At 41.8% G+C, this 16,495-nt stretch overlaps 2 protein-coding genes across 2 annotated transcripts; one reads left to right on the top strand and one right to left on the bottom strand.

The window, feature by feature from the left end:
- Window positions 1-2,650: 2,650 nt before the first annotated feature.
- On the bottom strand, window positions 2,651-16,196 carry cdc73 (cell division cycle 73, Paf1/RNA polymerase II complex component, homolog (S. cerevisiae)). The gene is made up of 17 exons (XM_052088630.1): window positions 16,030-16,196; window positions 15,399-15,504; window positions 13,567-13,636; window positions 13,417-13,479; window positions 12,604-12,656; window positions 12,203-12,291; window positions 11,895-12,108; window positions 11,166-11,264; window positions 10,782-10,860; window positions 10,633-10,697; window positions 7,090-7,147; window positions 6,073-6,108; window positions 5,607-5,694; window positions 5,352-5,513; window positions 4,728-4,828; window positions 4,503-4,644; window positions 2,651-3,357 (listed from the first exon to the last, which is right to left on the bottom strand). Exons 1-17 carry the CDS (start codon window positions 16,158-16,160, stop codon window positions 3,321-3,323), a joined length of 1,593 nt encoding a protein of 530 aa, XP_051944590.1. The 5' UTR covers window positions 16,161-16,196; the 3' UTR covers window positions 2,651-3,320.
- On the top strand, window positions 8,285-9,769 carry LOC127616847 (beta-1,3-galactosyltransferase 2). Its single transcript, XM_052088649.1, has 2 exons — window positions 8,285-8,332; window positions 8,483-9,769. Exon 2 carries the CDS (start codon window positions 8,599-8,601, stop codon window positions 9,748-9,750), a length of 1,152 nt encoding a protein of 383 aa, XP_051944609.1. The 5' UTR covers window positions 8,285-8,332; window positions 8,483-8,598; the 3' UTR covers window positions 9,751-9,769.
- Window positions 16,197-16,495: the final 299 nt, after the last annotated feature.

Below are 16,495 nucleotides of genomic sequence, written 5' to 3'. Positions count from 1 at the left end.
CTCAAAAGCCGATAGTGCACCTTATAATCCGATGCGCTTTATGTATGGAGCTTGCCGATTGCTTGGAAGTCGTATTTTAAATGTTCTATCAAGCGTTTTGTTACAGCTGCAGCAGTTGTCAACTCTATATAAAGCGTTATTGTATTTTATTCTATTCCCTTGCGTAGCTCCATCTAGTGGATGCATTACACAACCGCAGCCAGTATTGTTGCTTCTATTCTATGCGCCCTATAAACGAAAATGATTTCATTCATTGAAGGTGCGTCTTATACTCCGAAGCGCCTTATAGTGCAGAAAAAACTATTTCTTTTACGTCATAAAAGTCTCACAGCACACTGCAGGAACAAGATTTTTGTCATAACTTTGAATATAGTGAAAATAATTGGTGATCACATCTTAATTTAAACGTACATTTATTTGGTGTGAAATCTGGGCTGACTTAGTTGAACACAAAGCTGCCATCTGCAAAAGATGGAAGCAGCCGTTGCGTCTTCTACCAGCTAACAGAAGTGCATCGAGTCTTCCTGTCTGTCACAATGCTTGGCTGGCACAGATCGGTAAAAAAATGTAGTGTATTCGTAATTAATAAATTAGAATTTGGAGATGAGCTTTTTTGAAGTCATTAAAGAAACGTTTACAATAATACAAACACATTTAAAGTACTGCGCTAGATTCTTAAGGACGGCCCAATTTTCAACCCGGACGGACGGCCTTAAAATTTCCCCGTCCACTCTTAAAAAAAAATCCGTCAATGATGGAAAATTGTCGGTTAATGTAACCTCTTCAGCAACAGAAATATAAAATATGCAAATGTTTATACAATCTTGTTTAACTTGGATTTCGTTACAAAAGACAGGCTTTGTTGTCAGAATTCACCCCTCCTCCTCCCGAGTCCTTCACAAATAAAATATCAAATGTCGGGTTTGCTTTGGGCTCGGGCCTGCAAACCAAGCTAAGTGATCGGGCTAGGGCCGGGTCGGGCTTAAATACCCTCGGGCCGGTTCGGGTCAGGCTCGATTTTTTGGGACCGATCTTAGCTCTACCAGTGGATCACAATGTGCACACATCGGCTACATACTAAATTTCAAAGTAAACAAGAAGCTGTCGCGTCCATTAATTAATGCATCAAGTGGCAGCCAATGAGAGAACGGTCTTACTTTTCTGATGCAATAATATGTTCGTTTTTCTGGTTATAGCACAAAATCGATTCATATTCCTAACAGTAGGAATAATTCCAATTATAAATACAAGAAGTCATGCTTGACAGACAGAATGGAGAGCGAAGAGTTATAGAGCAATACTGCCATCGAGTGGTGTTTTGGAGGCTGTTGGCAGGCAGCAAAAGAACATTCTGTCCACTTACTCTGTATGCTTAGCTTGTTTGTACAGATTTGGATGAAGCTGTAATACCAAATACTATTGTACATACACAGCTGAACAAATGTATTCGAGCAGCATACAATGTAGGGTTTATGTCACAGCTGCCCGCTATGACGGATCTATTAACTAAAGTGAGAAATAAAATACGGTGTGCTAACCGTGTATCCATCCTTAAAAATATTGGCAACATCTGTTAGTGTTCACCCAACAACAAGTCAGTGTACGGAACGTTGTGTGGAGAATTTGGAGGGAAATAAATTAATCTCATCCTTTTCAGAATATGGCAGTAACAACATTTTGGAGAAAAAAAAAGTCAAGCAGTGTAAATACTTTCTGGAATTAGTATTTGATGTCTTTCGTAATTGTGGCATTTAGGGACCTTGACCTGGAAAGAAAATGGTACTGACTGGTTTATTTGGGGACTTTCCGCACTGTTGCAATGACTGTCCACTCATGTTGAAACAACAAAGTAGCAAAATTTCCAAAGTTGTCCACTTTTATTATGCCTTGTATGATTCTTCTAATCCATTTGTATCCCTGCGACAATTGTTGATGACACTCTAAACCAGAGGTGGGCAAACTTTTTTGACCAAAGATCGACTTTTGAAGCGACCAACCTCCCGCGATCGACCCGATCGCGCACCCAAATATGCACGCGCGCGCATGTGCACACACACACGCAACACGCACGCATATACACGCATGAGCCACAGCCGGAACGGCCCCGAACATGAATGTAACAGAAACACACAGCCCCGCCGCCCCCGTTTTAGATGTCTCCCTCCCCTGCATTTATAAAACTGAATGTACAAGTGTACACAATTTTCAGTGAAGAATTTAAATTCAAATTCTCCAAGTCAGATTCAGTTGTTCAAACTACAGATTCAAATTTAACAACATAAATTCAATTTATGGAATTCAATTTCAGTTTTTCAATGCACTTATTCAAGTTTGCCGATTCAAATCCAAATATACATGATTCAGATTCCGTTTCGGGTGGCACATACTGTATTTCAGCTCATATGGCAGCCTAAGAGCCCAACTTTGGAATAGTGGAATGACAGAACAGAATAATCAGACTTTCATCTTTGATTGTTCTGTGTTTGAATTTGTGATTGCAGTTGATACGTTTTATTTGGAACTCAAAATTAATCAGTTGACATCAGGACACTTTTAGAGAAACTTTGAATTAATGCTGCTTGATCGACCCTTTGTTTTCTCCCTCGTAAATATGACACGGTTCAAAATCAAACAGCGTCACACCGGTCCATTTTTATAGGCTTTATTGTCTTCTCACTTCAGAAACCCAATTTCCCTTGGCTCTATCATGACATCAACGAAAGAAACTGAAGTTTGTAACAGAGTCATTGTACGGCCGAGTATTTCAAAAACAATGTGTCCAAAACAAAGCCGACAAAAGCCTTCCAAAGTATTAAATCCGTTCATCTCTTCTCCAAAGCGCTTTGGCTCCATAGGATTTTATCATGTATATACATCAAACCGCAACGCAAACTCCCAAACACACTTGGCAACAGTGATTTCGCCAAATGGTTGAGTCACACAGTTCGTCTTCACTGAGACCAAACTTGATGCTTAAATGTTTTTTCTCTCTCTTTTTTTTTTTTGCTGATCCATTTCACAATGTGGCATCTTTTTGATAGAAAAGAGTTAAGAGTTGTAGGTTTGCCCATGTTGGAACATTAAAAAATAAAAAAAATTCCAACACTGCCCCGTACCAGCTAAATCTCCTCTTTGTGAAGATTTGCATTACAAGTTGTCAGGGAGTCCCCCGGCGGCTCCACTATTCCCCTCCTAGGAGCATCACGTTGGAATATGGAATGGCCGCTCAACACGGGTAGAGAGAGAAGCCGAGCAGAATAGTGTAACAGGGCCGGAAGGTTTCATCGGGATTCCCCGGTTTTGGCCGTTGCGATCCGAGTTTAAAACCTGAGGTGAGATTTGTGTTTCACCATGTATCTGGAGGACAAAGAAACAAGAGGGAAAAAACCAAAACAAAACGCATGTGAGTTTGTGTCTTCGGGTTAACTGCTGACAAAAATTTGTGATATTTCGATATAGTAGAATTTTTAATGGGCTTAAAGCTAAGGTAGGGAGGAATAGAAGGTTTGATTTTTTTTTTTCCAGTCAGTCCTCATCAAGGTTATTTTAGGTAAGTAGAAAAAAATGAAATAATTAAAACGGAAAAAACATGACCATTAATGTAATAAAAATGAAAACTGGAGCCAACAAAGGGCATTTTGTTTCCGTCGGTGTCAATTGATATTACGCGTGACCTGTCAGCGTTCACTTGAAATGTATTCATTTCGGTATTGCTGTACATCCGTAGCTACTACGGCTGGCCATCTCGCCACAAAGGATGATTCGAGAGGGTTTTTCAAGATGTGGGATGCGAGACAACTGTTCAATTCGAAAGTGGAACAATTCGGTTTCACTCAGTGGGATTCCGATCGAATTCAATATTGTACGGCTCAGTTCAAGAGGCTAAGCTAATGACTTTTTTTCGTCATTTTACATTAATTGGAATTAATGTCATGGAAATGTACCATTACCCTAACTCTCCAATAGAAAGACAATTTGATACGTATCTTGAGATATTTCACAGTGTAACGATTCGATTCACTTGCTCTTTGAAATCAAAAAACGTTTTCCAGCTGAAACCGTTTTTTTTGTTACACCCCTGGTGGCAACAGAAGGAAGGTCAGCTGTTGGAGAATTTTACTTCAATTTATGATACAGCACATCGTGACCCTTTTTGATTTGCTATCTTGTGATCGACCAATACTCTTAAGGTAAAAAAACTAATACTAAAACGAAAAAAAATCCTGAAGTAAACCAAAGCATTAAAAAAATAAAAACAAAAACTAGCAAACACGCGTTTAAAAACTATTCAAATAAACAGAGAAAAAAAAAGTAAACCCAAAATAAATAGAATGAAAAATCCTAAAATAATTAGAACCCTGGTCCCCATGTGCGAGTGTGCACTTTTGTGAAGGATACAACAAATTTTCTTCAAATATGATGCTTCTAGCCTGCACCTTATTGATCGGTCAACAGCTAATTATTATCTTCACAAAAGGCGAGGCATGACAAATGCTTGGTACCTGTCCAGGGTCTCCCAAAAGCGCAGGAAGACGGGCCGGTCCAGATGGCGCCGGTGGCGGCTTAGCTCCAGGACCGTCACGTCCCACTTCTGTACGTTGAGGTCCGTCTTGGCCTCATCATACTTCAGATGAAAGGCTCGAACTGAAGGCAACGCGTTCAGAATTGAGTTTGAGGATGGGCGGCTTCCGCTTTCCTTGCAGATACCAAGATGGCAAATTACTTACTCTTGGCGAAAATGTCGACAGGGGAGCCATCAGGCAGCAGCCAGGGCCAGCCCTTAAACTGCCAGGCAGGACCCTGCACAAACACAGCCACCACTCGGTCCCTGCAAAGCGGAGGAAAAGGACTGAGCAAACTTGAAACCACTGCTGGTCTTGAAATTCCGATTAAAGGAGGGGGGCGGGTGGCGTTCTTAGATATCACTATATAGTATTCAATTCTACTTCCACTATTTCTGTTTGTCCCTTCCTAAAAACAGTGCCAGCATATGAAGGCGCTCAAATGAAAAAAAAATCACTCAGTGGTACACAGATTTTGCTCATTTTTAGTAAAATACTGCCCCGCGCTTGAGCTACTTCTGCGAGTTAGCTCCGCGAAGCTGCCACCTGTTGATTTCAGTGAGGCGTCCGAGTTGTTCGTGCCACAATTTCTTTGGCAATTCATCGAACTCAACACGTCAATTCAGTCTGTTCAACCCCAAAAGATTCAGGACACAAGGACTGCATGGTGTCCAAGTTGACAATATCCGATGTTCAGGATTTCTTTGTGTCAACACAAATTTCATGAATAAATACGATGAACACATTATGGCTTCATCTATCATTTAAAAAAATATTCTGACAATTTACCAGTCCTGCGGTGCTAGTTTGAGAGGTTGGTCGATGACTCTGTAGGGGACGGTGACTGAGAGCGTGTTGCCACCGGGTTGGATCTGGTCTTTGCGCCTCTGGAGAAGAACCTCATTGTCGCGCTGGATGCCTTGCTTCTTCTTCTCGTCAGAGGTGACAAGCCTGGTGTGAGGCAAAGATCCAACTGATTCCCGGCCACTGAGTCCACACCCTCATGTCTCACTGGAACCTACTAAACGTGACGGCGCAACATACTTGAGATCCTGCAGCAGATCCTTAGCATTTAGCATTGTGATGAGTGAGGTGGTGGCGGCCGGGATGATGATAATGGGCGTGCGCGAGCCTGTAGGGAGAATGCCATTGTCATCTCGTCCGATATTTACCCACAACATGTACAGTATGTATCAATACTAAGGCACAAATCCGAGCACATTGATGAATCATTACACCCTTATACTCACCATATACAATTTTCACTGGACTGCAAATAATATGTCCCAAAACTTTTGACACTTTTCAGGTCAGTTCAAAAAGTTAAACAGCTCTGACAGAAAGACACCGCTGGATAATATTTGGTCGTGTTTAGATTTTTGTCGACACTTATACCCCCTTTCAGTCACAACTTTCAGGCGCAGCAATGATTATTTATCGACAATAATATCCAATTCATCTTCATGCTTGAACAAACATTGATCGTTGCAAATGTCAAGTTTCATCTTACCTTTTTTCTGATTCGGTGGCGGTCTGGCTTGTGAAACTAGAAAACACACAGAAAGAGATGCATGATGGCGTATCGCTGCGCTTACGCATTAGTTACTTACCCTGGCAGAAGAAAAAGTAATTCCCACCCAGCATGTATCAATTGGACAACATCTCAATAATTTGGCACTTTCCACTATGTGCCTGTTAATTATAAACTGCACATTACAAATGACTGAAGTATCAAAAGTATCGATAGCTTGATTTGAGAATCTATTTCAGGGCATCAAGATTTGGTAGTGGACATTGACAAGCACTAAAAATCATGGTGATACCGTATTTACAACCACTGAGCCCTTCAATACAATTATCCCTGCATGATGCATGCTATTTTTCCCCTCTGAAATCTATTAAATTATTGAGAAATGTTTCCACTTTACATCGAAACTCAAAAATCAAATCCACCATGGTGACGTCAAAGCAAAAACAATGAACAGTTCTCATTGTCAAAATGCCTTATTTTCCTAAGGCGCACTTAAAAGCATTGCTTAAAAGCCGACAGTGCGCTTTATAATCCGGTTGTGCCTTATAAGTGGATCAATATTCAGATTATCGAATGTAGTATTTTAAATGTTCTGTAAAGCGCTTTCTTATAGCTTCAGCGGTTGTGAAAGCTCTATATAAATAAAGCTAAATTGTATTCCCTTTAGCGAAGCTCCATCTAGTGGATGTATAACATAACGGCAGCCACTATTGTAGCATCTATTCTATGCGTCTTATAGTGCGGTCTGCCCTATGTATAAAAAATGTTTTTAAAATAGGCCATTCATTGAACGTTCGCCTTGTGGTCCAAAGTACCTTACAGTACGGAAAATACGGTACTTCTGGACAATTGTAACATTGTCTATGCATCACTGTTACGTTTACAACATTGGCTTTAAAAACCAGACTGGCCGAGTTTGAAATGTGACGCGTATGAGAAAAGAAAACTGAAAGCAACAGATAGGCTTCATTATGAGCAGCAGCCTGTTGAACTCACCTGGGCGTGGGACAGGCTGTAGTGCAGGGGTCTGAGCCTTCCGAGCAGAAGCCCCTTCCTGAAAAACAATGTGAGATCAAGGTTCATAGGTTAAGAATACCTTTATTAGTCTCGCAATGGAGAAATTCCAGATTCACAGCAGCAAAGTTATGAAAGGAAGAAGTAGAACAACAAAAAAATAGGAGCTGCTGGAAAGGCAGCCACTCTCGCGGCGCCATTTTGAAGTCAAAATAACAAAAAATAACGCAAGACAACACATAGGACAAAGACAGTCGTGCAATCTTCACCACTTTTCTGCATACACTTTGTTGTCTGAAGCAGTTATAGATGAAAGAGGAGAGGATCAAAGTGTCCTTTCACCAGTGGATCAGAGACATCAAGCTGAAAAATGTGCACACGTCTGCTACAAGCAAAGTTTTGAACGCAAACACGAAGCTGTAGCGTCCATTGACGAAAAGAGATTAGTTCACTTCTCCTGTCCCACATAATCCGCTTCAAACTCCAAGCCGCGACTCCCAGCTCCAAATCCGCATCGGCACTCCGCGCCAACGCTCCTTTCTTCTCATCGTCGGCTCCTCAAGACCTCCATCCATCCAGCCGCAGACCGTTCAACAGCACCGATCTCTCCGCTGAACAAAGCGGGGCTGTGAAAAATGCTGCCCATTACAGGCGCAAGACACAAGCGCCCCGGGACTGTCCAGCAACGACAGTCAAATGGCGCCGACATTCCTCCAGTCAAAAACAGTGCTGGTATACCCATGCTGCCGAGAAGGCGCAACCACCAAGCACAGAGTCTCCTCCTTGATGAATGTCGTGGCCAAAAAATGCTGAAAAAGGTCCACATCAAGTCCACACGACGTAACAACAAACACAAAGTGACAAAAGAAACACAAGAACAACAAAAAAAGCAAGGCTCATGAGAGCACTTGCTGACGGCTGCCTACTCAGGCGCCATCTTGACTTCAAAGAACTTAGGCGCTGATAATTCAAGCAAAATATAACCTCCAGGTAACTTAAAGTGAAAACAGGTATTCTGCAGCAGGACTAATCTTTGTCCTATCCTGACAGCGGGACTAATCTTTGTCCTATCCTGATGCAAAGTTTTTTGGCATTCTGTTGTTTGAGCTTTTGCTTAATGTTGCAAAGTACAAAGAAAAAAAAAACACATCGTCAATAAATAGCTGAGTGAGGCACACTCCGCTTTGGCACACAGACTTGTGACTTCGACTGTGACGGCTGTTAGGTATTGTTTTTTTTTGGTATGACGTTTGTATTGACATCAAAAGATGGCGATTCAGAAATAAGGCACTTTGTGTACACTGAGAATTAAACGTGTCTGCGCCGTGTCAGCCAAAGGCCTTCAATGAATTCCATTCTCTTCTTTGTCTCCTAGGTTATCCACCACCAGATCTTCACCCTTAACTTGCTCGCATGAAAAAGGATGACAATCCGTTGACTATGCCATCACAAAACAATTCGATGACTTTCAAGAGCGATTAAACCAGAGCCATGCAGTTGAAAAGACGCCACTGTTGGACTCAGTTTGCCAAACAGGCCTTTTGGCTCTTACTGGTAGCTCTGCTGATCTTTCTGCTCCGTCACATTTGGCCAAATATCACAGCAGGCAATTCAGGGCCGTCCAAAGTTGAAGGACTTCAAACAGACAAATCAATAGTGAACACGAGCATTTCTATCTGGACGACACTCTGGACCTCTTTTGATAGTGGCACAGCTTTGGAAACACCTAAGCTCGCCACGACCAACCAAAGTGAGGTGGGAGACCCCGCACCGGTGAGACGCACCGAAATCCAGGGCCTTTTCCCATACATCATCAACGAACCGGTCAAATGTCGACAGAGTCTTACAGCGCCATTTTTGGTGTTCATAATCGCCACAGAGGCCTTGCAGGTGGAAGCAAGGGACGCGATACGACAGACCTGGGGGAATGAGAATTTGATCCGAGGCGTGCCAGTCGTCCGAATCTTTCTGCTGGGAAAAGACGAGGGCGAGGCGGTAAGCCGCCAGCAACAGATGCTCCAGGAAGAAAGTCGGAAATATCATGACATCATTCAGCAGGACTTCTTGGATTCGTACAACAACCTGACCCTAAAGACCTTAATGGGCCTCCACTGGGTGGCACGGTACTGCTCACGGGCCAGCTACGTCATGAAGACGGACAGTGACATGTTTATCAACACAGAGAACCTGATTCGGAAGCTGCTCAGACCAGAGCTAAAGCCCAAGACGAACTATTTTACCGGAAGAGTCATTCGCAATAATGCACCCATCCGGGACAGAAAGAGCAAGTGGTACGTTTCCAAACAGGAGTACCCAAACTTGATGTATCCCACCTTCTGTTCTGGGACGGGCTACGTGCTCTCCGGAGACTTGGCTCTGAAAATTTACACAACATCTCCGAGTGTGCGCCAGCTGCACCTTGAGGATGTGCATGTGGCACTTTGTGTGGCCAAGCTTGGCTTGGAGCCCATCGACCCACCCAGTCATTTTCTGTTCAACCACTGGCGGGTGCCGTTCAAAGGATGCGACTACAATCGTCTGTTAACGTCCCATGGCTTTCAGCCCTGGGAAATAATTCAATACTGGAGTATGCTGCTTAGTAACAAGACAAAATGTGCAACCTCTTTAAACTATTCCAGCTAAATCCAATAATGACTCTTCTTACTTTCATATCACTAAGATGATTTTTTAAAAATTGCTAAACAGATGTGTGTAGTGCATTATCTTTAGGTTTTCAAGACAAATTTTATATGTAGGCACACATTTACACACACAATGGCTCAAGTTTTTGGGAAGTGATGACTTGAATCGTTAGGAGGGACAGGGCAAGATCAGATTTTGCTGGCTTCTGCCCCTTCTCAAACTCATTTTGTGTTTCTATGTGGACTAAGTCATATTTTGTAACGTCTTTGTTTTTTTTGTTTTTAAATAAATGTATTTTGACTGTTTGAGATAAAGCTCAAATCAATTCAACCGAAGAGGAAGCATGACAAAAAAGCTATTTGTCCCTAAAATCTGAAACCGTATAAGGAAGTCAAGAATAGTGGTTTATTCAACAGTAGTTTAAGTTCCTGTAATGAGGGTTTTGGTAACAGCAAAATGCTTAGAATGTATCTCAGATTTATTACATGTGAACATTTAAAATTTTGGTTAAAATTTTAGCAAGCATCATGGAAGTCAACATGTTTGATTTGCTTTCGCGGGCCACATTGAATGATGTGGCAAGCCAGCTCTGTCCCCCGGGCCTCGAGTTTGACACGTGTGCAATACAAGAACCGATTGCTCACTCAAAAACATGCCACAGCAAATGAGACTGCGCACAACGATATGAACAGCTGCTGCTTCGGACGGCTTTTATGATGTGCGGGTAATCCACGTTGATTCGGCCTGATTTCAACCAAGTGAAGGTAAAATATGGTGACATGCAACATTTTTGACCCAATAAAGTGATGCGTTAAACGACGACCTCACTAACATTATCAACAGTTTTGTTGTTCTGCATCAAGTAAGATTGGAAGAGCTTACCGTCACTGATTTCAGAGTCATTCCATGGTAGGTCCCCATGGTATCAATCTTGAACCCCTCGGTTTCTACAACCAACAATTACAAACAGCATCATTCACTGGAACTATTTTAGATTCCAATAAGTGAAATGTGCACAGGTCCACACTGACCCTCTTTTCCTTTGAATCTCTCCTGATCGTATCTGTTGTAGGCTGCCGGCACTGGCTGCTTGTTCCTTAGCGAAGGGTCCTAGAAAATATCAGTGATCATTAGCAACAGTGTCATAATGTTAAAGAGGTTCTGGTTACAGTAGCGACTAGTGTACACATATCAGGGTTGCTGGAGTGCCTGCCGACGCAGCAGTGAGAAATGATACAAACAAGTGAACTTTTCGAGCTTGTGAGTTCGGTCTGATTTTGAAGTCTAAATTCTGGTTTATTTAAATAATACTGCATCCACAAAGAGTTCGTCCACACATAGCTTGGCAGGTAGGCCGGGTGAAGAGCCGCCATTTTATGCACGTACAATGGCCAGAATGAGACAAATGTTTTTACCACTTGAGTTGCATTCTGTGGTGGTCTCTGCTCAGGGGCTCGCCCTTCTTCTCTGGCTTTCACTGACTGAAGAATGGCAAATATGTTCTTGGAGAAGTTCTGCAACAGAAGAGTAATAGCAAGTTCAGGCAAATGCAGAGGCTTATTTCGTCAACTGCAAAAAGAGAAACGGAAACACACAATTGCACATAGTTGCAGATTTTTCTTTTCTTTGGTAGGAACCTGTCCTCCCATCGTTTGTTGAAAAACTCACCTATTCACTGCCCTTTCACTCAGGCCAAAGCCAGACATAAGATACTGCAGAAGAATAACTAACACGTCTTGGTGGCAAGGAAATATGCTGGAGTGACTGGAGGGGCTTCATCAAATAGAAAAGTGTTGCTTTGCCACCATCTTGTGGCATCTAAAGGCAGTTAGAAACCTTTACAACCTTACAACTACTTGCGGATTTAGCCATCTACGCTATACTTTCTCATGTGTGCAAATTTTCCATAGAATGACAATGCCATCTGTGGGCTCACAAGAGCATGATTGCTGGTTTGATGGTCCTATTTTTCAGATTTTTAAGTGAACCCGTTTATTGAGGGTTCATTCCAGACCAAACAGCAATTTTCTGGAGACATTTGTAACACCTATGTGTTATATTTTTCAATGTCCGGGAAAAAAAAGAAGAGGGGAAAAAGATGCATCAAATTGATTTAGGACTATTAACTTTGTGTGGAATTTGACCTTTCCAGTGCTCTGGAGAATGGTTGTCCTAGTCCTCCACACCCTCTCCCTGCTGACAATGTCTCTAGTAACATCTACTTCAGCATCCACAAAACTTCGCTGTTTCACAGTGATGTCATCATCCAGATCCGTTTTGATGGTGGACCGCTTTTTGGCCATAATCTTGGCTTTAATGGCTGCGATCTTCTCCACCGACATGGCCTCAGACAGTGATCTGCAGGAGCACGAAGCAGAGAATTTGAGAACCTGTAGTTGTTTACTATGCTGTATTCATCCCACCGGGCGTACATACTATATGGACAAACTACCTGATCTGGTCGGTCTGTACAATACCCTCCTTGTGGCCTTCCAAACGAGCAGCCAATCGCTCCTTGTCCAGACGCACCCGTTCTTCATCCTGAAAGTGACAACAAGATAACACACAGAAGTCAAAAGTTGTGCCATTTGACAAGAAGTCACAAAGTGTGTTTTTCAACTGGTCCTGAGAAATGGAGGCTAATAGGCAAGATAGTATAAATTACAACAAGGACGTGAACAAAAAGTTGTGTGACTGTCTGAATGCACACAGAGCCACAGTATTGTGCAGACTTGGTGGCTTCTTTGTCCAAGGCAATGGATGATGAACCCAGACTCTATTGTTATGTATGTGATGTACCAGTTCTGCCATCCTCTGTGTGAAAGGGGCTTTTGATTAGTGCAAAATAGTCACCTCAATCCTGGGTTTTTTGGCTTCTGAAGACACCTCATCGGCAGCTCTTTTCACTAAAATAAATAAATAAAACAATGTCAACTTTCGCCGGTTGTACATGTTGTAATTTGAAAGTACAAAAGTACATCTGAAGCTTCTGAAGAATCTAAAATATATCATCTCTTTAACCTTGTGATTATTTTTTTTAAGTATTTGTGGTTCACTATTCACAAATTTGCCTTTTCTGCAGAGTTGCAAAAATATTCTGAAAACTATTTTGTTTCACTTGTGGCATCTGCCGTACTAATTCTCGTAAAATAAATACATCCTGAAAAGTCTCATTGTAGAATATAGTAGTCTACTATAATTATGTTATTTTATTGGTTAAAACTTGAGTTCACCTGACAAGGATTTTAACATAGAGCTTCAGTGCAGTATCTTGGCATATTTCTGGGCTCTCTCTTTTTGATACCCTAAGTTACAGCCGAACGCCATACTCCTCCTAAGGTTTCGAGCAAACAGCCAAAGAGCCAGAAAAAAGTTAGGACAACTTGGGAATGCCCAGTGAAGGAAAACGTTGAGCCGTAGTAACCCACCATGACGGCGTTATATGGACTAAATGACAGTACATAAAGGGGAAAAAAACAGTGATAAGACAGACTGTAGAAGGTCGTTTTAACCAGTAGTTCTAAGAAGCAGCAAGAGCAGCTGCCGGTTTCCTCAAGCATATCAGGAGATCAGTGTTAAAATATAAGATAATACAATATATATGTCTGTATTTTACAAAAATCTGCCACTGACTACAAATGCTATGTACTAAAATGGAGCAGTTACCTTGTGTTGGCCTTTGCAGACCAATTTCTATGGGTGCACTTCTGTCAATACTAGTCGACGTCGCTGTGTACAGAAAAAAAATAGAGAGATTAAAATTTCTTCCAGGAGAATACATTAAAGTGAGTTGGTCACATTCTGGATGCTACTTACAACTCTCGCCATTAAGGTAAGAAAGCAAGCCCTTTCGATCAGGCCTTCGAACAACAGGGATGTTCTCTGTCTATGAAAGCATGGAGGAATAAAATACATTAAACAACCAATAGTGACTAGTATCTACTTTCACTTTAAAAAACAGCGACAAAAAGGCAAAGCCATCAGTGTTCTTGGATGAACATAACGTTTTGGAGGTCTTCCAGTCAGGTTTTAAGATGATCCATAGTACAGAGTCAGAACAGTTACAGTCCAGTTTTGGATCACATCATCTTGGCAAATGACACTGGAGACAATGTGTGGCTGGTTTTATTGGATTTAACTCGAGCATTTGATACAGTGGATCACAGTATTCTGTTGGCTCATTTGCAGCCCCTGATGGGCTTTGGATGTTTCGCACTTAAGTGGATTAGGTCCTATTTAGATGACAAAACATTTTGTTAGCCTTCGTTACTCCGAGGCATGAACTATATCCACTGTGGTGTTGTGTTCCACAGGGCTCTATTCTGGGGCCTCTGCTGTTCTCACTGTATCTGCTCCGATCGGGTTCAATCTTAAGGGAACATGGTATATCCTTCCACTGTTATGCGGATGACTGTCAGATCTATGGACTGCTGAGTAAAAAAGACGCTTTCTCTTTTTTACTCACTTTTTTACTTCAGACAAGACAAAAGTGAAGGTGTTTGGTCCCAGTAGCCCTTGTACATCCCATCCTGCAGACTTGGGTCACCTGCCTCCTTATCTTAAGCCAACACTCTTGACTGGACAGTGATTTTAAAATGGGCCGGTAAATTAGTGTCGTTAAATACAGCTTCTTCCACCGTATTAAAGGCCCATTTCTCAAGAGCACTTTGAATCAGTAATTCATGCCTTTGTCGCATCCCAGATGGATTACTATAATACACTTTATTTTGTAGTCAGCCAATCCTTAATCCAGCGTTTCCAGTTTGTCCAGAATCATTGGCACCGCCCTACCCACTCATGAGGACTTGCACACTGCAAGAATCAAGACAATGGCACGGAAAATCCTCCTGGATCCCCCGCACCCTGCCCACCGCATTTTCCAGCTACTCCCCTCAGGCAGGCGCTACAGATCCATGCGCACCAAATCCAGCAGACACTTAAAACAGTTTCTTCCCTCTAGCCATTAACTCCCTAAACAGTCACTGACGTAGTCACTCTTCTTGTACAACAAATACTGCTACTGGTCACTCTAAAATGGTTAAATGATTTTCTGCACCGACTGTACAAACTGTCATAGTTCTGATCACTTTAGCTCTGCTTCATACTTTGCACATTGTCTCACAGTTGTCACTGGGTGGTACCACCGCACTACGGTTCACTTACATTATGAAATGTCCTTCCATACCTATTTGTCATGTCCTTGTTTACGATTACACTAATGCAGCGTGTTATACCGGAGACAAATTCCTTGTGTGTTCTACATACTTGGCCAATAAAGATGATTCTGATTCTGATGCTCCTGCTTGTCTCTTGACCGGTACTCGTAAGACGGAGCACATAAATCCTACTCTGGCATCCCTTCACGCTCCCTATACATTTTAGAGTGCTTTTTAATATCCTATTATTTGTTTTCAAGTTTTTAAACGGCCTTGCTCCACCTGCCCTCACTGAGATTTATTCTTTTGACTTAGCATTATACTTGACTTTATGTTTGACTTTTTTGAGCTTTCTACTGTCTTTGTCATTAATTTATTGTTTTGTTGTTTGATGTATCCATTATTTTTTGCACCATTAACAGCACTTCGAATACAGTGTTGGTTGTTTGAAAGTGCTCTATAAATACAGTTGAGTGTTCTGAAAATACTTACTGCAGCTCTTCGCACATAGGACGGATGCGGTAGGTGTACGTTGTTGAGCAAGAACAAAATAGAGTCGAGTGTATAGTATTCTTTGGGCTGGCCCTCTTTACCGGTTCTGGAGGGATAAAACACAGAAGTGGTTCAGTAAATAATGTATTTACGCAAAGCACCACCTTTGAAACTTTAGCATCGTACAGAGCACTTACAAACGACTACTGCATAATCAACTCACCATTGGCCAGTTCGTCTTCCCACACATAAACATTGGGCTTTTTTTCAATACCAACAAAGATGATTATCTACAACCCGAGGCTTTAAAACACACCCCGCCCCCGATAAACACAAATAACTGCCACTGTACTTGACAACACGCCGTCGTATCAAGTTTAGTGTTGCGTGACAAACCAATACAGTTATGCGCTCTATATATACACGCATAGAGGCCATTACAAGTGACCTTTGGGTCGTGGACACATACAAACCAAAGCGATTAACTTATCATAAAGTATATGAAGTATGGAAGTTTAAGAGTTAGGTTAGCATCTAGTGGCTATCAAGCCATACCTTACTCCTAGCACAAACGATACATAAGCTGCAGGCCTGCAAAATACAATGGCAAAAGAAACAAATGCTGACGTACCCCCAGATAATATAATTGGTCTTGACATTTTTCGGCCAGGAGAACTCTCCAAATATAACTTCATCTCCCTTTGCGACGATTTCCTTTTTCTGAATATTATACTGGCGAAGAACACTCAACACATCCGCCATCTTCACTTGCCTGTGTCTAAGTGTGTTTGGAAGGCCCCCAGTTATCAACATGAGGTGGCCTCACAGGATGCCTGTATGAATACATTTATATGTACCTGTACTTGTACAGTCATGGAAACCAGTGTAAAAGTGTAAAACCGTCCTTTTCTATCCAGTTCTTTGTTAATTTCAAGTTTAATGATGGAGCCTTTTTCCACGTTTTTTTATAACACCCCAAAAACGCACCTAAGTTCTTACATTAGCTACTACGGCATTACACAGTACTTTTAAGGCATTCTATTTTCTTTTCTACGATCTCTTTCTCTCTCTCTCTCTCTCTCTCTCTCTCTCTATAT

The sequence above is a fragment of the Hippocampus zosterae genome, chromosome 15 (genome assembly GCF_025434085.1).
Source record: "Hippocampus zosterae strain Florida chromosome 15, ASM2543408v3, whole genome shotgun sequence".
Taxonomy (NCBI): Eukaryota; Metazoa; Chordata; class Actinopteri; order Syngnathiformes; family Syngnathidae; genus Hippocampus; species Hippocampus zosterae.
This window is presented reverse-complemented; position numbering and strand designations above follow the sequence as displayed.